At 35.9% G+C, this 21830-nt stretch overlaps 1 protein-coding gene across 1 annotated transcript; it reads right to left on the bottom strand.

Moving 5' to 3' along the window:
• Positions 1 to 2596: 2596 nt before the first annotated feature.
• LOC140149252 (monocarboxylate transporter 13-like) lies at positions 2597 to 21111 on the bottom strand. Its single transcript, XM_072171490.1, has 4 exons — positions 20688 to 21111; positions 13018 to 13161; positions 6103 to 7002; positions 2597 to 5403 (listed from the first exon to the last, which is right to left on the bottom strand). Exons 1-4 carry the CDS (start codon positions 20917 to 20919, stop codon positions 5186 to 5188), a joined length of 1494 nt encoding a protein of 497 aa, XP_072027591.1. The 5' UTR covers positions 20920 to 21111; the 3' UTR covers positions 2597 to 5185.
• Between the last annotated feature and the right edge of the window lie 719 nt (positions 21112 to 21830).

Genomic DNA, 21830 nt, shown 5'->3' with positions numbered 1-21830 from the left:
TAACTCTCCATAGAGTCCCGTGTTAAAAATCTTAACCGCAAGGCAAAGTCAGTAGTCTACTTGGGAAGCTAACAAACAGAGGGAGTGTGGTGACTGAAAAGATCAGATACAGATGTGAACATCTATCAGTTGCACACAAATCAATATAAATCAAGAGTTTTATGCTTAAATGTAATAGCCAGACTCTACGACATTTCTGGGAAAAGATATGAATGTTTAAGTACCAAGAGGTCGACAAATAAAAATGGCAAAAAGGCCTATTTAATGATTTTAGAGCTGATTTACTGATCCAAGAAGATTTCATTATTCTCGCCTTTTCAATTTGAATTTAAAGCATTTTTCTTGATGTATGTTGGATAATCCTTTGCCTATTGTGCAGATGAATGATCAAAGACAAAGGTGAGTGGGTACTAAGACATTTCCTTTTTGAGAGATGGGTTTGAAAAAGGGATTCAAAACAGGTCATGATTACAGCACTCCTGGAAGCAGAAGGAATTGAGACACTTACGTGACCCCGACCCCCCATTATACTCTCAAGAGTCAGTGAACTTCAGTCCTTTCAATTAGATCTGGTCCTGTTAATTGCTTCAGTCCTTTTAAAACTTAACGGTTCCATTCAAGCCTCAACGGGTGAATTCATCCAAAGTTAATTGTTATAATCTCATTTACTGGAAATTTATTTGGGACTTGGAATATTCCCACGGATGAAAGTCTCAACTGTGAATTATGCGAAAGGCAAATTCAATGTGTTTACCCTCATCAAATTTGTATCTAACACACAATTGTGTTCACCTGTGGTGTTTTATCAGTTCAAGACAACTAAAGTACTAGTAGCTTATAGTAGATGTTCATAGTCCATTGACGACCTAAAGCTGGTTTCATACTACCCTGCCGCTTGCCGCTGAGCGGCGTGGCGCACGCGCATTACAGACAAACGGACACAATCAAGGCTTGTCATTGGTTGAAACGCCCTGCCGCTTGCCGCTGCGGCAAGCGGCAGGAAAGTATGCTGGGGGCAGTAAGCATTGTTTTAGTAGAGGATGGTAATACCAGTTTGCATTCTATTGGTCACCTCGTAAAAATTATTAACTCCCATAATGATCAACAATATCTTTTTATCAGCAACCTTTTCCATCCGCTTATTATCAAAACATGTTATCTATGGATGAAAACCCAATTAATACATTCTTATTGACAAGTGTCTTGCCTTAACTCAGATGTGTGTCTCATAACAAAATATAATTTATTCGCACGCTAAAATAACTCTTTCATAATGGATGGTAGCAAATTTAATACTACATTGTTTGTAGTTTCTATAGAGGCTATAAGCTGCATATCCTATCAACGACTGCTATACCTTGTTTAGGACATTCTAAAGAAGTACCTGCATGTGCAACCATGACTGTTTCAAAATAGCCCGCCAAAGTCATGCAGGTAACTCCGAGGTCGTGCATTGAATTAGTTTGAATGAGGAATATTACGGGAACCAGTAGAGTGAAGTGGATAACCTCTATTATATGTTATTGGGAAAACTAGCTAGGTCAGGTTACATTTTGAACATCATGTGATATCATAATGAGGTATTTGTTTTTTTCCAAATGTTGGCATAATATGATCATCGTAACTTCGTAAGGACAACTTGTTGTTTCTTGTTAGGATTTCATTTAAAATGTCAATCCACTTGTTAAAATTGGTTCACTATTGTTTTGCGAAATGTTAATTAGAAAATAAATTAACTTTGTATTATTTAGAAAGGGTAAATGTAAATTCGTTTAATTAACTTGTCATTTTTGAAGCATCTTTCAACTCGATGAAAGTACACACCAGGCTCCCAATATTTAAAAAATGTTAAACAGAATGCAAAAACGAACACAAACTCTGCAAATTTACATAAAATGCACGCAGCTGCCTACAATTTCATGAAATTGCAATCTTTGTAAAATTTAACAATCAGACAAAAATGTTTGGATTTACTTAGAAGGGTAGGTTTTCAATTAAATATCAATACATTTAATTGAATTTCCGTTTTTACAACTCGATGAAAGTACACAGCTGGTTTACTGATATCAAGTGGTATTATGTTTAAAAATGTTAATCATGAAAATGAAAAATGCACACATGTCCCTATAATCTATTATAAGGTCACACAGTACCCAGCAAACACAAAACGTTTTCGGCATCATTCGCAAAAGGTTATAAAAGGTTGTCGGAAAACGTTTAAATGTCGGGATATAGAAAGGGTATATTAAGAGTATCAAACGTTTTCATAACCTTAAAAAACATTTTTTGATAATCTACTGCTCAGCAAACAAAATGTTTTACAGAAAACGTTTAAATGTCGGGTTATATAAAGGGTATAAAAACGTTTTAATAACATTCCAAAAACATTCTTGAAAACTTGATACAAAACATTCTAAACAGAATGTTATTTTGGGTTGAAAAATATTTTGCGAAAAATGTTTGCCCAAAATATTTTCAATAACGTTTTAAAAACGTTTTCATGACCTTTATATAACCCGATATTTAATGTTCTTAAAATGTTTTGAAAAAAACATTTTAAGAACATTTCTGTGTTTGCTGGGTTCAAATATTTGAACATAATGTTATTTAAGTATTGACACAATATTTGGCAAAAATGTTTGCAAAAATAGTTTACAATAACATTTTTTGAAAACATTTAAAAATATTGTTGTAGTGTGTTTTCATGCAAAACGTTTTAAAACGTTATCATGACCTTTATATAACCCGACATTTTAATGTTATTAAAACGTTTTTACCTAAACCAAAAGCCAAAATATAACTTATTTAAAATGTTTTTAAAACGTTTTTGTGTTTGAAGTTAGTGGAGTTAGTAAAACAAAGTAATAACAGCGGTGTGACTAAGTTTATCATCGCACTCAGCTACAGAGATTTAGTCGTGCAAACCAGTATATCTCGCATTTCTGTATTCTTGTACAGCACATATCTTTGTTTTGTGAAAATCTGGAGTTATAGCCTACCTTTAATAGTAATGCACTTATGAAAGTGAGAATAAAAATCCGTGCAGTAGAATTAAAAATCCGTGCTTAAAATATGTCTAGACAGACTATTCAAGTTTCAGCCACACTAATAACCAGGAAATTCTTCCACAAAGTAAGACTGGTCGAGTCAAAAAATCCTGTGCAAAAGGTTTGTGGTAATCACAGTCGTTTTGAAAAAAAAATTAAGCAAATTATTGCTTTACAACTCCCTTTCCCTCCAATCTTTCGATCACTCGTGGTGGAAAGCCTCAGGATGAGCGGTGCGCAATCAGGCGTTACTATCTTGACATTAGTGAACCTATTGTGTACTTTCATCAAGCTGTAAAAGCTTGTAAAAAGTGAATTAAAGGGATTTACATTTAATATGAAACCTACCCTTCTAAATACAAGTTGTGGTGTACCCCAAGGGTGTATTCGAGGACTCCTATTATTTATATTATATATATTATTTATTTATAAATGATAATAAAGAAATGAAGAATGTTCCAATTTTATTCTCTCTGCTGATTATACAACAATATTAGTTTACTTAAATAAAAATATCATTAGTAATATGTCTGTAAAGTAATGTTAAAAACAGGGAAAATATGACACAACATCCAATGGGGGAGTAACACAAAATATATAAACAGAGTTAAAAACCCGACGTTTCGAAAAGACAAAACTTTTCTTTTTCAAGGAGTAAAAAAGGAGACCTGCTCTCAATATAGTGGAGATCACCTCTGATCATAAAAAGAAGAAGATACAAAGCTGCATTGACTAAAACATTGATTAAGCAGCAGAAAATAAAAGAAATCTAAATAACAGTAGAGCCTAGGGTGGGTTATGACAGGTGTGAAAAACCATAACAGCAGGCAAAGTATGGAGAGCTAAATGGGACAAAAGACTGGGGAAAGGCACAAAAAACATATGGTAGGCCAAGCAGGTCACAAAATGGGAAATCGACATGGTAAGGGAAAATTGAAGATAACCAAAATCTAATGAAAAGGAGGACCACTGACCCCACAACCCGGCACACGGAACAACATAGCCCGCCTAGGTGGGACAGTCAAGCGGTACCAACGTCTATGTGCGTTGGCTCCCGCTCCCAGACCATGAAGACGGCATGCCAGGAGTGACGAGGTGGTCCGATTTTGAACAAAAAAGTGAAGTGAAAAAGGTATGGGACAGAGATCTGCATGACCGAGCCATAAGCAAGGAGAGGGAGATTATGAATGACCCTTGATGTTGATGCCTTTCGGTGATGTAGCCTGTATAGTGTCTTGATCCATTTGGCTTCCAAAGCCAACCGATGGTAGTAATTCTGGCTGTTAGGTCTGTCGATGGCCATGATGGTGATGTCTTCAGTACTGTGACCTGCTTGATTGAAGTGTCTAGCAACTGGCTTGTCTTTGTTGTGTTTGGCGTCTCCACAGTGTTCGAGTAACCGGGTCTTCAGGGCCCTTTTGGTTTTGCCAATGTATTGTTGCGAACATTTCTTGCAAGTGATGAGGTAGATGACATTAGTTGATTGACAGTTAAGAGGGTGTTGAATCTGGTATCTTTCTCCTGTGACGGTGCTGCAGAATATCTCACCAGCAGTTGTGTGTTTGGTGTGCTCTTTGTTGCGTTGACCATGTTGGTGCTTGCATGCGGCACACTTGTCGCACGGAGAAAATCCCAATTCAGGGGCTTCCGTAGAGGGGATCTTGAGAGATGATCTAACAACCAAGTCCTTGATGTTTGTAGGTCTACGGAAAGCTACCATGGGTGGCTCCGGGATGGCTCCTTTTTTACTCCTTGAAAAAGAAAAGTTTTGTCTTTTCGAAACGCCGGGTTTTTAACTCTGTTTATATATTTTGTGTTACTCCCCCATTGGATGTTGTGTCATATTTTCCCTGTTTTTAATTTTATCCATTGCTAGTGTTACACTGTTGTATCCTTTTGGATCCATCCTTTGGTTCCCTGCTGGTCAGTTGGAACAGATTTTCCCTGTTTTTATATGTAAAGTAATGGTTACTTCCGGTGTATCTCGTATTGTCAAGTTCCAAATATCTACAATACTTACTGTTGGAGGGACTTAAATGGTAACATTTGAAAGACTGCTAGCTTTCAATGTGAATCTGGCCTTTGAGAGACCTCTAATAATATTGATATTGTTTATGTGTTTCAACATTATTTTAGTCTTACACAGTTGTCATAGTTGTACTCCGAGTTGTACCCTGAGTAACGCGAGGTTTAGGTTCAGGTTGCCGCCATGATGTTGTATCAGTGATAGGTCCATATCTATGTTCTTTCCATAGAAAACGGCAAACTGGTATGAAGAAGATGGCAGCAAGCCCGTAGATTCCCGATGCGACGATGAATGATATTAAATAATTGCCCGTTATGTCGTACAGCCATCCTGCATATTATAGAAATAAAAAAAAAAAAACATTCTTCCTTCAATCAAACTAGTTTGATTAGAAATACCCATGCACATAATATAATATAATCCATGGTTCCCGTTCAGGTAATATAGTGGACCGTATGATTTCTAATGCTATAAATGATTGAGTTCTCTAAAAAGGTAAATTATTATAGCTGAGTACGAAATTGGAAACAATTAAAGAAGTTCATCGAATCATAAAGTTCATTAAATCATCATGTCGATGGTCGTTGAGAAAATTGTCATTTTGTTACATGTTTTTGCTGGTATTATACACGATCAGCATAATTAAAACTTGTTCAGTCCTAAAACAATGACTCTATCAACAACGCCAAATTTGACTAGAAAGTGTGTCAAAGTTTATTTACTTGGATTGAGTGCAGTTTGACAAGACTTCTTGTCAAATTAGACTAGACAAAAGAAGATTGGCTAATGTCTATTGGTGAAAATTCAAGTAACTTGCCTAGATATCATGCAACAAATCGGTTGCTTTTACTGGTTAAGGGAGAAAATTATCATTATCTTGCAGAAACTGATAGATTTGAAATATGTACCGTTTTCACCTTGATACAAAACCATCCATCAGTTCTATTGTATCTGCCACAAACCTCCTCATTCCTCTGAAACATGTGTGGCTGCATGTACGGAATTAAGTAACAGATTTAATGTACCTACCTCCTAACACAGGTCCAACAGCATTCCCTAAGGCATGGATGAGTAATGTTAACCCAATAACCGAAGGTACCTGCTCTGCTTTGACGAGCAATCTTGGTATAACAAATGTCAGTGGCACTACCACACCAGTATGGATACCAAATAAAAAACACACCACCATCAAGACGGTGAATATATTAGTTAATACAAACGTTAATGTTTCCACCATAGCGAATATAACGCATATCAACATAAATGTCTGTGCAGATATATATCTCTTGTCGACGAACCATCCATGCCCACCTCTACCGAAGAAGCTGCCAGCTCCTATTGCGGATATCAACCACGCTGCGTCTTCCTCTGTGAGCCCACCATCGTAGACCTTTTTAGCTAGATGTGTCAGAGGTATAAAGTAAGCTGTTCCGAGAAAGAATGTACAAATGAGATAAATACTGAACGTATGGTTCGATACACACACAGGTATTGCAAAGGCTTCTGCGAGTGCCTTAAGAGCGCCCACAAATCCTTTCGCAGCCTTCTGCCTTTCTTGAAAATCTTCTTCAATATCTGCGTACGTTTGTCCCCTTCCGTCAACTGTATCTGCTGCTATCCCATGATCAACTTCAGTGTATATATCATCGACCCTTTGCGCAGTCACCATTTGTGATGATTTCTTGTGTTTCCGTTTGAGTGGGCGAAAGAGAGCTCCACAAGCTATGCAATTGCAACAAATTGCAGCGAAGATGAACAGAGCGCCTTCCCATTCGTACTTTTGATTTAAATACACAAATAACGGTGAAAAGATGAGCTGACCGGTGCATATACCAAGAAATGCAAGACCATTAGCAAGGGTATAACGGTTTTTAAAATATATGCCTATAACAAGGAGAGAGGGTGCGTAAATCAAGCCAAGACCGATACCTGTGTGCAAAAAGAAATAGAAACATATTAAATGCATACGAGCAAAGTTACTTTCAACTTGCTTCAAGTTCCAGTAACAGATTTAATCCAAAACTTTGCTTGTGACTGAGAATATTCACTATTTCATTTCATACAAGTAAAGGTTTAAATACGTAAGAGTAGTGGGCTTCTGAACAATTCGTTTGTCTTATCACAAAATTAATTACGATATTTTTCTGTCGTGTGTGTTTGATTTTTCAATTTACTTTGATATAATGGAATGTGCAAATTAATATAATGAGTAACTGTTACTTATTCGCAACTTACATATATATATAACGTACATATATATAACCAACGAGCTCATTTTGTTGAAGATTAATGGAATTGACTTAAGGGGGTACTACACCCATTGGATTTTTTTGCGGGTTTTCTGCATTTTGTGGAGAAATGAGAAAAAAAAATTGGTCAAAGTGGTATGCAAAATGAAGGGGCAAATCTTCTCGTTCTATTGGTGGCATCGGTATCAATGTAGCTTACATGCTTTTAAAGGTAGAAGCTCGGAAGAGGTACATAGACCTCGATTCACAAAATCGAGTTTCTTTAGAATTTCAGAATTGATACCGTTAATCCAATCACTCACACTTGTTAAGCATTTGTGACAGACGCTAAAAGTATAAAAATTATTTTTTGGGGGAAATTAATTAATTATGCACAGCTTTGAAAACATTAATATGCATCAATTTCATGTTATCAATGAAATTAAACTTATTTCCCCCCCCCCCTTTTAGTTGACAATGATATGCAAAATTTGTGTTCGCAAGGCAGCATATTGGTTTCAGGTTTGATAAGGTTGAAATTAAAGAACAGTAAATGCCTTGGTTTTCAGTATTAGGTGAATTTTTGCTCAGTTTTCTGAGGACATACGGGAAGCTTACAAAACATGATTTATAATGCATTTGTAATGTGAATCGGTATGTTCACAATGATAACAGCTAAATGGGACACCCTACTAGTTCACGTGTATTAACAGTTTCGTCACTTACCTGTACCGCATGCTGAAATCATTCCACTTTAAGAAAATCCATTATATATCCAGTATAAATCCATGAAACTCACTGTATTCGCTTGCCGAAAGACTTCCGCATACATTTTTGTACAGACGCCATGATTTGGTTTTTCTAGCGGTGGGCGATTCGATACCATTTTGGTATCGGTCAATTTCCGATACAATACTTTTATTTTTATGGAACGTAGGCCTATTGAAAACAAAAATAATTATTCGAAAATTGAAAACAAATATTAAATAAAAAATCTTTCATTCTCTATTAGCGACTTCAGGTAGCGAATTGTGTGTGGTAGGCCTATAGGGACCGTCGACCGTTCACAAACACTTGCTGGGGGGGCTGAAGCAAAAAAAATTCATCACAAAAATTTTTCGGGGCCCCTTTAGCCTACAGACCTCCTATCATTCACATTTAAAAGTGTATAGAAACTAGTTTACGCTAGGAATCCTCATTTCATACAATTTTTAACAATGTTTCACACACCCGAAGTTTTCGTGTTCTTGAGCATTGTAAAGTTGCAATGTTCGAATCAATCAAAGTAGGCCTAATTGCAAATCTTTTACAAAATATTTTACAAACACCACGGTTATATGTTATGAAAGATTTGAAACTATAGCCAATGTATTGGTTTTGTTTAATGTTTACAATTAATTTCAACACAAAAATTGTGTTAATAATGTTTTAAACTTAAATTGTCAACAAAAAGAGTCAGCTGATCATCAGGTTTTATGTCTTCTTTTAACAAGAGTGGAAACAAAGGAACCCGAAGAATGTGCAAAGTTATTGACTTCGGCTAGCATCTTAAATTTAAACTCTGAGTCAAAAATAAGCTTTGTTTCATTAATTAAAAAGAAACTTGTAAAGTTGTTGTATCTTGTTGGTAAAGTGAAGTTTGCTACTGGTTTTATTATTACCTGTGTTGCGATTCGAAATCCCACAAAGAGTAAGTAAGTTCGTTATTAAATGTGGTAGGCCTCAGTACCCCCCCCCTCCAATAGGCCTACACATGGACTCAATTAAGGCGCGGATTCAGGTGGCTGACGCCCCCCCCCCAAATAAATAAATAAATAAAGAGAAGAGAAGGGGAAGAAAGGAGAAAAAGAGAAGAGAAAATGGAGGAAAGGAGGAGAGAAACTAAATTGCACGTAATTGAGTAGGCCCATGTGTAAATAACCGCACAGTCGGGACGATTGGAAGTAGGTCCTATAGAGGCCTGCGACTAGGCATTGCTTGAAGGCGGGTCCTCGTCCTAAAAGCACGTGAAAATTACTGCGGGTCCGCCGATATACAGGGCCCCTCACATTTTGCCACCAAAGTCAAAAATTAAGACGGACTCCATAACGACTTCATCGATTTATGCATGCTATAGTAATTGCCAATCTCAAGTTTTGCAAATTGATTTCGGGCCCTTTTTTCTGTTTAAAGCAATTGATTCAAATAGTAGTGTAAAACAATGCACCGAATGGCTTCAATTCGACCTTCATTTTGCAAATTTTTCAAACTTCTCAGGGGGAACATCCCCCTCAGACTCCCCCTTGCGTAGTGGATAAACATATGATCATTTTCGCTCTTCTTCCAACATTTGCAAATTTAAGCCCAATTTGCGGTATAGGCTTACAGGAAAACTTGTCCAAGGAAGGTTTCATGGAACATCAATTAACCAATTTGCGGCTTTTTCAAACTAAAATTTTACACACTAGTACCAAAATGGTCCACCAAATCACTTCAATTTAGTCTTCATTTTACCCTCCCTGCGTAATCGATATACAAGTGGCCATTTTCGCTTCTGCTTTCGCCGATTTATGTTTAAAACAATTTATAGGCCTACGATAATAGGGAATTCGAAACTTGTCCACGAAAGGCTCTCACAAATTTTCGGCCGCCAAACTAAAATTTTACACTAGTATATAGGCCTTGGCATAATAGTGCCAAAATTGTCCACCAAATCGCTTCAATTAGATCTTCATTTTGCACACGGTTTTTTTTTTTTATTTCTGAGGGGGGAACACCCTCCCTCAGACAACCCCCTGCGTCGCGCAAGCGCGCTCCGCGGCCATTTTTTTTCATTTTGTTTTATTTTTTCTACAAATTCGACCCAAACCCTCTGACTGACTGCTCTAGTTCGACAATGGGTACCAAAAGCTGGTATCGCCCATCCCTATGAAGATTGACTACGTACTCTCGCTAAATAAAAAATCCCTTAAAAAGGGATGAATAAGCGTCCTTATCAACCAATCAACTTTTAAGACAAAATAGGTGAAAAACGATGTTTTTCATATTTTTTAATTTCACATGATCCGTGCATATATCGCCTAGCTATAAATGAAAAAATATTTTTTTTAGACCAATCAAACCAATATATGGGTGTAGTACGCCCTTAAGTGTGTGATAGTGTAGTCATGGTAGTAAATAACAAGATTTTCATTCAATAGCAGTGACATACGGTATTGTAGTAAATAACGTTTAGTTAGGTCTACTAATTTCTAGCTAACTTCTGTCACACTAGTTCATGACAAATGCTTTCAATAAATCATGAAAATATATAGAACCTCACAGTTATAATGATAATGCTATATTCTTTTCCCGTATAACGAATACGCATCACTATGTTATTACCGCTTGGAGGGAAATAAATTATAAACTTGGGTTTTGGATAAACATGATATAATAATATCTAGGCCTACATGACACACACTCTCAGATACCTAAATAAACATTTCGCACGATTGTCAAGTCAAATTTTAAATCAGTTATTCGAGTCTTTCAAGTCTGTCCATGTCCACACATAGATTATATATACAAACGCAAACAAAATCTAGTAGAATACCCGTAGATGACAATCGCAGTTTTTAACAAAAATCTTATCAAGTCATTCCACAATACTAATCTATAAGGTTTCCATGCAGGGAAATCCTCAGTGGCCAAATTCCAACGTCGGATTTTCATGTCGAGTTGCATGTTTTTTACGCATCTTCATAAATGATTTTAAATTGTGAGATATATGGTCGAATCCAACCAAAAGTGTCCACGGGCCAAAAATAAAAGTCCGAAATAAAAATGTCTCCACAATTTTTTTCCTTTTGCCCATTGATTTGATGACATATTGGCCTTATAGGAACCAAAAGTGCCATTACTAATCTTGAAAAATAAATCCAGGACGTGTGATAGTAAATGTGATATCAAAACCCAATGTTACCTACGAATACCACTAGGATTCATGTAATTCAAAACCCAATGTTACCTACGAATACCACTAGGATTCATGTAATTTCGTGTAATGTAGACCACAGGGTGTCCGGAAAATGCTAACTCAACCAGAAAATATTTGTTCTTATTTTTATAACGCGATCAATATGATATCAGTCAATTTATGCTAGTTTATTTTTGAAAATGAAGATTTCCATTGGTAGGGACACTTCATTACACATGTCATGTATTATGCTGTATTCGTAAGTAACATTTCAGTATTTGTAGGTAAGAATTAGACTTTTGGTGGATATCGCAATCAAAACTTCATTTTATAAAGCACTTTGAATGTATTATTTTCTTTATGTGCGTTTATTGATACTTTAGACCCTATCATGTATTAATAATGTCGGTTCACAACGGTTGAAAGAGGATTGAAGTAAGAAACAAAGGCACTAACGTGACTTTAATTTGCTTAATTGCACACAAATCGCTTAAAACCGTCATTGCAGACTTGTGAAGTCCATCTTGGAGTCAGTTACGTCTTGTGGCCTTTCGTTTGAGGGCAACTACAATTAGCTTTATACCAGGGTCCATCAATGTGTTGTCTAGATCATGAGACAATGAGAACAGTCGTTTTTTTCTATGGTATTCGTAGGTAACCTTAGCGAAAACGTCAAAAGTTACCTTCGAATAAATCAATTTGGACACAAATTACTAAGAAACCAGAAGGTCGGTAAACATTTAAAATGAAGCACACATGACAGTTGACAAATCCAAGTATTTATCCCCTTCTAATCTTCTTTGAATCTGATTTTTCTTTCAAATGAGCAGACCGTCGTCTATTTCAGTACATATTTTTCACCAATTAAGCCGTATTCAGTTTTGCATGGTGGGCATGTATGTGAATTCGCAACTTTCATTTACATATGATTTGATAGCAAACATACAGGCCTTCGTTATGTACCAATATGGGCATTGGCATGAATGGCGGTGTTTCACAATACTGTCATGATGTCAAAGTGTATTCGTAGGTAACATTCGGTTACCGAAATTTACCTACGAATACTTGCTTTTATTGTTGACATCTCAGAAATATTTAAACGCAGGTTATTGAAACTTGGTAGAAATAAAGAGTGTATTACCCTGCACCTATTGCTTAACTATTGTTTACTATTCTCTCACTTTGTGGAAATGGCACAGCTTTTAACATGTATTCATGTACCTTTGTGCCATTTAGAATTTCTGGCAGCTAAACACAATAATAAAGATGTCCGAATGCAATGCATTTCAGTATTGGACATATCAAAGCTTGTATCAATTGCGCATTTATTAGTGATTTCCATTTTTTAAAGATATATCTAGTGCTATGAAAAATTGTATTCGTAGGTAATGTAAAAAATACCACTCAAAAAATTATCACAAAAAATTCATAATTATGTACAAATATGTAAAAATTGAACAGGCAATCTTTGAATACACACCTTTCAGGAAACCAATTTAGATTCAATCCAATGACTTCTTTTCATAACTGATTTAGATGTTTTTAAAAATACATTAAGAAATATTTTGAAAAAATGGGTAAAAATAGTACGTTTTGGGGTCTCTGTGTCTAAGTTTTTTCACAGAAGGGGGTCTTATTATATATGGCGCGAAGCATATGATCAAGGCGAATAAACACAATACAAAAACGAATGCCAATTGATTAATACTTTTAAGTTATGGCCCTGAACATGCCGTGTACACTTTTCATTGGATTCGACCATATGCAATATTCACTTACCCATAATAACGCCCATAAATGCAAAAAGTTGTTCAATGCTTGTGGCGAATGCACTCAAGAGAAAAGCGGCAAAAGAAACGACCCCGCCACACATAACCAAAGGACGGGATCCTAGCTTTGATGCGACACCAGCTGCAAATGGGGCTGAGGAGTAACGCAAATATGAAAAGAATGATTTGTTTTAAAATGCGGATATCATACATATTGAATGACAATAATACAACACTGACAAAAGGGGTAGGCCTACTCAAAGAGGAATTAACTGACAGCGGAGAAGTACTGGAGGGAACAAATGAGGTGAGAAATGACGGTAGGGATAGGTGAATAACAAACTGAAGCTCGGATTACATTTTCGATATTCTATTTCAAGAATTTAGGATAAATTGTGACATGTAAATATACAGGGTAAAGAAGAGTCACGCATCGCACACTAGTCCAATTAAACAAAAAAGTACAATTGGAAATACTTGCCTGTGCGGGAACCTCTAAATTGCGGGGCGAGCGCTCTTACCACTAAGCTACACAGACTGTCCCTGATAAACAGGACTCAAGTCTGGTACTTATGGATATGAGTAGTCAGGGTAAATACACTACGCAAAAAACGTTTCTTTATGGTTAGGAAATTTACCCACTATTAAATTCTACCGACTAATATTGTATGTTTGCTAAATAATCGCATGCAGGGAATTGTCCTGCGCATTTTGACACCTCAAACACTACACTACGACACTCCTGAGAAAAGATATGAATGTTTAAGTAACACGAGGTCGAAAAATAAAAATTGCAAAAAGGCCTATTCAAGTTTTCAGCATTCCAACTTTACTTGAGATTAATCTCTTTCTTTACCAGTCTTTCAGTACTTTGTGTGTCCACCGTTGGCCTCCCTTACAGCAGCCACGCGGCGACTCAGGCTCCTAATGAGGCGTCGAATGTTACCTTGCTCAATCCCGTTCCACTCGTTAATAAAGATGTGACGCAATCCCACCAGGGTTGTATCTGCCTTTATCTTCTCTTCTTGTTGACTCGCCTCTTGAGCTGATCCCAGAGGTTCTCCAAGGTGTTAAGATCAAGCTTCTGGAGGGCCACTCAAGTGTCTTCCTTCTGCTTCCAGGAATGCAGCTGTCCTGGCTGCAGTAATCATGACCTGTTTTGAATCGCTTTTCCAAACCCATCTCTCAAAACGTACCCACTCACCTTTGTCTTTGATCATTTATTATATCTGCACAATAAGCAAAGAATTATCCAACATGCATCAAGGAAAATGCTTTAAATTCAAATTGAAAAGGCGGAAATCGTCTTGGATCAGTGAATCAGCTCTAAACCATTGAATAGGCTTCTTTGCAATTTGTATTTGTCGACCTCTTGGTATTTAAACATTTATATCTTTTCTCAGGAGTGTCGTAGGTAGTGATTGAGGTGTCAAAATGCGTAGGACAATCTCTCGCATGCGATTATTTAGCAAACGTACAAAATTAGTTGCTAGATTTTAATAGTGGGTAAATTTCCAAACCATAAAGAAACTTTTTTTGCGTAGTACAAATAACACATAGTACACCAGTGAGGTGGAGCAAATGTCTTTTGTTGTCTGTGGTGGGCCCTTTTTTTGCTCATATGGGGAGACTTTTTTTCCATAAAGCTACCCAGCCCCTTTGATATCTAAATGGTGAGTCGCTAATGTGATAGCAGAACGAATGACGCCGCAAAAGAAAACATATTCTTCAGTCCTCTTTATCCGAGAATCATGGAATAGTACAGCTGTAAGCTCCCAAATCTGGTACAATTGTGCACTTTGTGATAAAAGCATGGGTGTTTCCACACAATGAAGTACATGGTCCAAAGATGTGGAGCCATTTGACCCCTAATGATCGTTAGAGGTCACGAAAGGTCACACAGGGGTAAAAATGTGAAAATACACTCCAATCTTGTCGTAAGATACACCAAATTATTCGTCTAATCACAAGAATATCAAAAGTGTATAGTTTGTGCTATCTATGACCTAATTTTACAGAGTTATTCTACAAAAACCTCATTTTGGTGTAAAAATTGCACATTTTCGTTGTACAAGGGTAAAAATTTCAACCGATTTTGACAAAAATGGTGGAAAATTGTCCGTTTAGCTGAAACAAATCATAAAAAGAATAGTTTTGTATATCTACTGTGTTAACCTACTAAGATAGAGGTTAAAGTATAAAATGCCATTGGCTGGTCATAGGGCCCTGTTAACCGTTGGATTCCATTGCAAATAACAAGTAAAGAGTACATAAATAGGTCGTAAGTACTAACTGTTTCTTGATTCCTATATCAAGAGAAACAATTTGCCACCAATTTTGGCAAAATCGGATCAGGTTTTTTTCACCCCTGTACAACCAATTAATGTTAATCAATGTACTGTTTTTACCCAAAAAATGAGGTTTTTGTAGAATAACTCTGTAGCACAGAATATACATTTTTGAGATCCTTGTGATCAGACGAATAATATGGTGTATATGTCGACAAGATTGGAGCATTTTCAAATTCTTACCACTGTGTGACCTTTCGTGACCTCTAACGGTCACAAAGGGTCAAATCCAAAGTGGCTCCACATCTTAAAATTAACTTTGGACCATGTACTTCATGTGTAGAAGATCCCATGCTTATATCACAAAGTACACAATTGCACCAGATTTGGGAGCGTAGCAGCTAAACTAGTATTTGACATCTCCCTGGGAAACTTTCTCTGGTTACTACATACAAAGTTTGAGGAGGATGAAAGTGTGTTTATCATGAATGTAGTCCTACAAGTTACAAGAACACTGGTACTGCAGCATTCTAAAAACGACCATCATCAAACATACAGCATAAAAAACATACGAACCAATTTTACCCAATGACGTCAATTTTTTGCAAAAATTTCTTGTTTTCTTTTATTTCATGCAAAGATCATATAATAGCCTTATAAAATAATGTAGATATGTAATCAAATCCTTGAATGGAAGAAATATTATTGTTTCCGTAAAATTAAATCATTATAGTGGTAGTAGTAGAGTTTGAGTTATTAAATACATGTATAGCTATGCTATTAAAGCAGCGTTAAACTTTTCACACATGGAATTTCTACGTAATAAAGCAAAATGCCAACATATAAACATTTGCCCACATAAGGGCATGAACTAAACCAATGTGGTTCCTTTTCACAACTAAATATTTAGTTTGGGACGTCGACAAGATTATTTCATGTCCCCACTCCCACACACAAATAATCATTCTTGACGTTAACAATGCTGATTTATCATGAGAGCTCAGTCGTGTCACAAACTTACATATGAACACTAGAATTAAAGCCATAATGTACGATCTTATAATATCATTTTCCTGACAGTTATTGCTGAATTTTAGTTCAGTATTTGGAGTAGAGAATAACAAAATTATAAATAAAATTTACACGTATATATTATGTTATGTTACGTTTATGGCAAGCTAGATGTACAATAATTCGTAAAACAATGTTTATAAACACTGTTTTTCGTAAAACTGTGTTTTTGGATTTGATAAATTCGGTTTGTAGACATGTGATGAGTGACCATGTTTTCAAACGCCACAGGACTGCAGCGTCAAGCTTTGGAGTTTAGTAAATCGTTTCACCCGGGGTTCGTTTCACTGCCAGAAGTGCCGTTGAACCAGAAACCCTGTGGCATATTTAAGGGGTGGGGTATGAACCTTTGGACAGTATTTATTGTGGGACATTAGAGCACATCCCAGCAAACACAAAAACGTTTTAAAAACGTTTTAAATAAGTTATATTTTGGCTTCTGGTTTAGGTAAAAACGTTTTAATACGTTTTGTATGAAAACACACTACAACAATATTTTTAAATGTTTTCAAGAAATGTTATAGTAAACTATTTTTGCAAACATTTTTGCCAAATATTGTGTCAGTACTTAAATAACATTATGTTAAAATGTTTGAACCCAGCAAACACAGAAATGTTCTTAAAATTTTTTTTTTTTTTAAACCTTTTAATAACATTTAAATGTCGGGTTATATAAAGGACATGAAAACGTTTTTAAAACGTTATTGAAAATATTTTGGGCAAACATTTTTCGCAAAATATTTTTCAGCTCTAAATAACATTCTGTTTAGAATGTTCTGTAGCAAGTTTTCAAGAATCTTTTTGGAATGTTATTAAAACGTTTTTATACCCTTTATATAACCCGACATTTAAACGTTTTCTGTAAAACATTTTTGTTTGCTGAGCAGTAGATTGTAGATTATCAAAAAATGTTTTTTAAGGTTATGAAAACGTTTTATAATCTTAATATACCCTTTATATAACCCGACATTTAAACGTTTTCTGACAACCTTTTATAACCTTTTGCGAATGATGTCGAAAACGTTTTGTGTGTTACTGGGATCAGACATATCGAATTGCATTCTGAATACGAAGAATGTCCTTCTGATATCAAATAATTTTGCTTTTTTTGAAATTCGCAATGTAATACACATTTTATGGCAAATGATTAAAAATTGATATTTTTGATATTTAACAATACTCGAAGTAAACTTTATAAATATGATAATATGTACTTAAAGTGTATGTAGGTGGGATGAAAGACCGACGATCAATTGAAAATGTTGACCTTTCGTATTGAATATATGGATTTTTTCCCCAAAACACCAAAAAAATTAGATCTTCAATATGAAAGGTCAAAATTTTCAATTGATCGTCGGCTTTTCCTCCCAGCTACATACACTATATCATTAGATTTATAAAATTTACTTCGAGGACTGTTATATATCAAAATGTGAAAAATATCAAATTTTAATAATTTGTCATAAAATTTGTATTATATCGTGAATTTCAAAAATGTAAATTATTTGATATCAGAAAGACATTCTTGGTATTCAGAATGCAATTCGATATGTCTGATGTGCTCTCATGTGCCCACAAAAAATACTGTCGAAACGCTCAAAACGCCCATTCCAGATCCCTTAACATGCTCCAAATTGCAACGCACAATTCAAAGGCGTATAAAAAGGGCTCCAACTTTTGAAAATATTTCAAGAGAGTAATAAGATTATTGTAAAAAAATACATATATATTGGTATTATAAATACTATCGGTTTTAGCTCTCCCCCAAACGACGTATTCGACAAAACGTTGACAACCTATTAATAAAAAAACATTGCAAATATTTTAAATGTAAATGGCTCATCATTGTATACCTATAACTACGTTTATGTTAACAAATGCACGTACTGTCTTGTATTCTTTAAAATTTTACAAAATATATTTCAACGTTTAGTATAAATGTACATCCCGATTGTTCTGAATTCCACATACAACCATCCAAATTTGGCTCTTTCCATAAATCATGTTACTCACACATCACTTTTGAATTACAGAACAACGAATCCATACTCCAATACATATCCTTTAAATTTAATAATCTTCCCTTTGTTGCTTATGAAATTTTTTGAACAAATCAAACCCCTTGCATTTCCTCACATCACATCCAAGCTCACATTGGGCTCCCCATTCCTTTTTTAAAGGAATTTTTATTTATATATTGTGTTTCGCCGTGTATTAGCTAAAACCTCAAATAAATTTGTATGACCTTGTTTGATACTAGTATCTGTGGTTTGATCACTTTGGTTTGATTAACAAAATCACGTCTTCCTCAACAGGGAAATAAACGTCATCAAGTATAAACGCGTAACTGGTCAAAAACTAAATGATGGCTCAAATTTATCACCAGGACAATGAGCATTTTCAGTGAAAATCCCAAAAGGAAAGCCTTTAAATTTTTAATCCAATCTGTGTTTGGTTGGTTTTTCCTGGGATCAATACTAACATAACTCAACTGTATTTTACCGTAGATCGGAACTTTGTGTTTTCAGATGGGAGTGATGTGGAATTAATATGTGCATGGATAGATCTATGTTAAACCTGCAATAAATAATTGATAATAATAATTGATTTATAGTTATTTTATCATTATCTGCACACCTTTGTGCTTTACAATTTGGAGTAAGATGAAGCAGTAAAATATGGCGGATTCAACCGTAGACCCTGCAGGGTTTCTGGTTCAACGGCGCTTCTGGCGGTGAAACGAACCCCGGGTGAAACGATTTACTAACCTCCAAAGCTTGACGCTGCAGTCCTGTGGCGTTTGAAAACATGGTTTAAGTCACAAGTATTAAACATTCTGCAGACTTGAATAGGCTATTTATTTATCAAGAACAAATTGCCTACTTGTTATATAGGCACATCCACAGGGAGAGCCTTTTGCTTAAGCAACAGGGTTCTCAAGCAAAAAACGTGGGGGAAATTGGCCGTGTGAAATGTTTTGAGGATTCCAACCCCTAAGTTTGTCTTCAAATTTATCCCAAATTTATCCCTAAATTAGGGGCTGTGTAATAAACATGAAACCGGGGGAAGGGTAAAATGAGGGTGGGCAAGAATTTTTAGCTATTTTTGGCAAGCTGTGGGGGAGGGAGCAGATATTTGTTGAAAAGGGGCAATCGATTTTTGGCACATAATTTTATTAGTGGGTAATATGCGTTCTGAAAAGGTTTATGAAAAAAAAGTATAGAAACGTTCAAAAATGCAAATTCTCGAATAATTAACTGTCATTAAGACCTATATTTAATTGATTCAATTCCGCGCGCCCAGTGGCGTAGCCAGGAAGAGCCGGGTGGGCAACCTGCCCCCCCCCCCCCAAATTTTTTTTTTTGTCAGGGATGAAAATGGGGACGGCAAGGACGTTAAAGTGTCATTGAAATGCCTAATTTAAGGTAACAGTATTCAAGATTCCAGTTGTATTCTAAACCTGCTCAACAGGCATCGCAAAACTCTGTTTTCAATGGAATCGGTTGGACACGCATGTCTTGGATTGACTCAGGAATCGCAATCCTAAAGTACGCCGATCCTTGAGATTATATGACTGTCTGAATACGCCTAGTAACACAAATTGCAGCAATAGTTTAAACACTTATCGTTTTAGTAATTTGAATGACTCGGGGACACCATGACAAAGAACACAACACAATAGAAATAACAAGTTCAGCCTTGACCCAAGGAAAATCAAAACAATAGTATATCGGTATAGATTATTCATGTATTATTCACTTCTAAACACACGGAAACTTAATGCTGCACGTAGGTTTTACCTGCGTGCAAATATCATCGGGTTTACATGCATGTCTAGACTAGGCTATATCAGATATACGACAGACTCTACATTAAAGGTGAATTAGATACACAGATGAAAAGTATATCTTAAAAAAAGCACGAAAAAACAACAACAAAAAAAACCGTCGGCCTGCTTCACATGTATTTTAGTTTGCAGGCTTTAAAATACAGGTATATATGGCCAAATAAATAATCAAGGTTGAATTGAATAAACGGCTCAGCCTTTTAAAAAATATTTCAAGAGAGTAATAAGATTATTGTAAATACGCATATTGGTATTATATAAAATACTGTCGGCTTTTGTTCTCCCCAAAACGCTCAAAATAGCAAAATAAATGGTCCATGCAACCATTACAACAAAAGCGTGTCAGCTTGCCAAGGACCAGCTATCAGCAGCTTCTCTAATTTCGTTGCTATAGGTTAAGTTTAACAATGAAGATTTTTCAGAATTCATCCTCTGACTTTTAAGTCAGAGGATGAATTCTATATTTAAACTTACTAATAATAGCACCCATAAGAGCAGTCAAAGAAAACACCCATGATGTCACTGCTAGGCTGGTGTTAAAGAAACGTTGCCATTCCAAGATGATTGGTCCACATGATGTCAGTATGCCAAGACTAAGCGCTTGGGAGACATGTGCTCCAAGCACTACCAGCCATCCCCAACCTCCATCAGGAGGGTCTGGGCCATCAGTATCATCATTGGAATTACTATTTGAGTTTTTCTTCATTTTCTTCAGATTAGTATATCACGTATTACAATTTTAAGATGCACGTATTACAGACTGGTACTGGACTGGTACTATTGGTATAGCATGCCGAAACTAAATAGTAGTGTTGACTTGCCAATTCACTTCTGTGATGCCTAACCTTTTCGTCACACTGCATAAACACAATCATGACAATTGCGGCGCTGTATGACTTCTGCTTGGTGGTGAGTGACAGTGCTGCGTACGGTTGAATAATTTCAGGTCAAAGTGGCAGTATGATATAATACAGCATGGTGATGGGGTGATATTAAAAGATCTTTTTATCTTTCTTCGAAATTGAACTTGCGCCTTTGTAATACCCGACTTGGCAAGCGCTAAAACTAATAATAGAACCAAAAAAAATAAGCGATATACTTCTCAGAAAAGTAAATAACGTAAACGTCATAGTCCGGGTCATCACTAGTCATAGTCTGATAGCGGAGTCCAGTTTTGCCACGGGGCGCAACAAAATGTTTTCAAACATAGCCTAACCCACAGGATTTGCCCTTTTGTCATGTTTGTGTGAGCAAAAATAAAACACCCCTAAACAAATATTTAGTGCGTTTTTGAAACAAGTTAACCTCCTATAAAACTGGCGGGTAAACAGGATAGTATCTGAAATGTAATTTTTTTTGTACACGCCTTCATTCAGTCTTGTTCCCTTGAAGTCGAAAGAAGATCAAAGTAAATCGCTTTTGGGGGAAAGATACGCACTTTTAGCTTTAGCTACTTTTGACATAATCCACAATCTCCTTGTTTAGTGACCGAATTAGTAGTACGTAAAAAAGGTTATTTGGTACACAAAAAATGCTCATCTTTGAGAACAATTTAATCTAACTTGAGGTTAATCTAAGTTTGCCAAAAAAGACCCTTAAATTTTATGCCCGTAGCCA

The sequence above is a fragment of the Amphiura filiformis genome, chromosome 3 (genome assembly GCF_039555335.1).
Source record: "Amphiura filiformis chromosome 3, Afil_fr2py, whole genome shotgun sequence".
NCBI classification, from domain to species: Eukaryota; Metazoa; Echinodermata; class Ophiuroidea; order Amphilepidida; family Amphiuridae; genus Amphiura; species Amphiura filiformis.
This window is presented reverse-complemented; position numbering and strand designations above follow the sequence as displayed.

Bases quoted from the DNA above. Each gene is read 5' to 3' on its own strand.
- LOC140149252 (XM_072171490.1), bottom strand. From the start codon at position 20,919: ATGAAGAAAAACTCAAATAGTAATTCCAATGATGATACTGATGGCCCA. The intron at 7,003-13,017 runs GTAAGTGAATAT...TTTTGCACACAG, and splicing joins ATTTATGGGCGTTATTATGG to GTATCGGTCTTGGCTTGATT. The intron at 5,404-6,102 runs GTAGGTACATTA...TATAATATGCAG, and splicing joins TGTTGGACCTGTGTTAGGAG to GATGGCTGTACGACATAACG.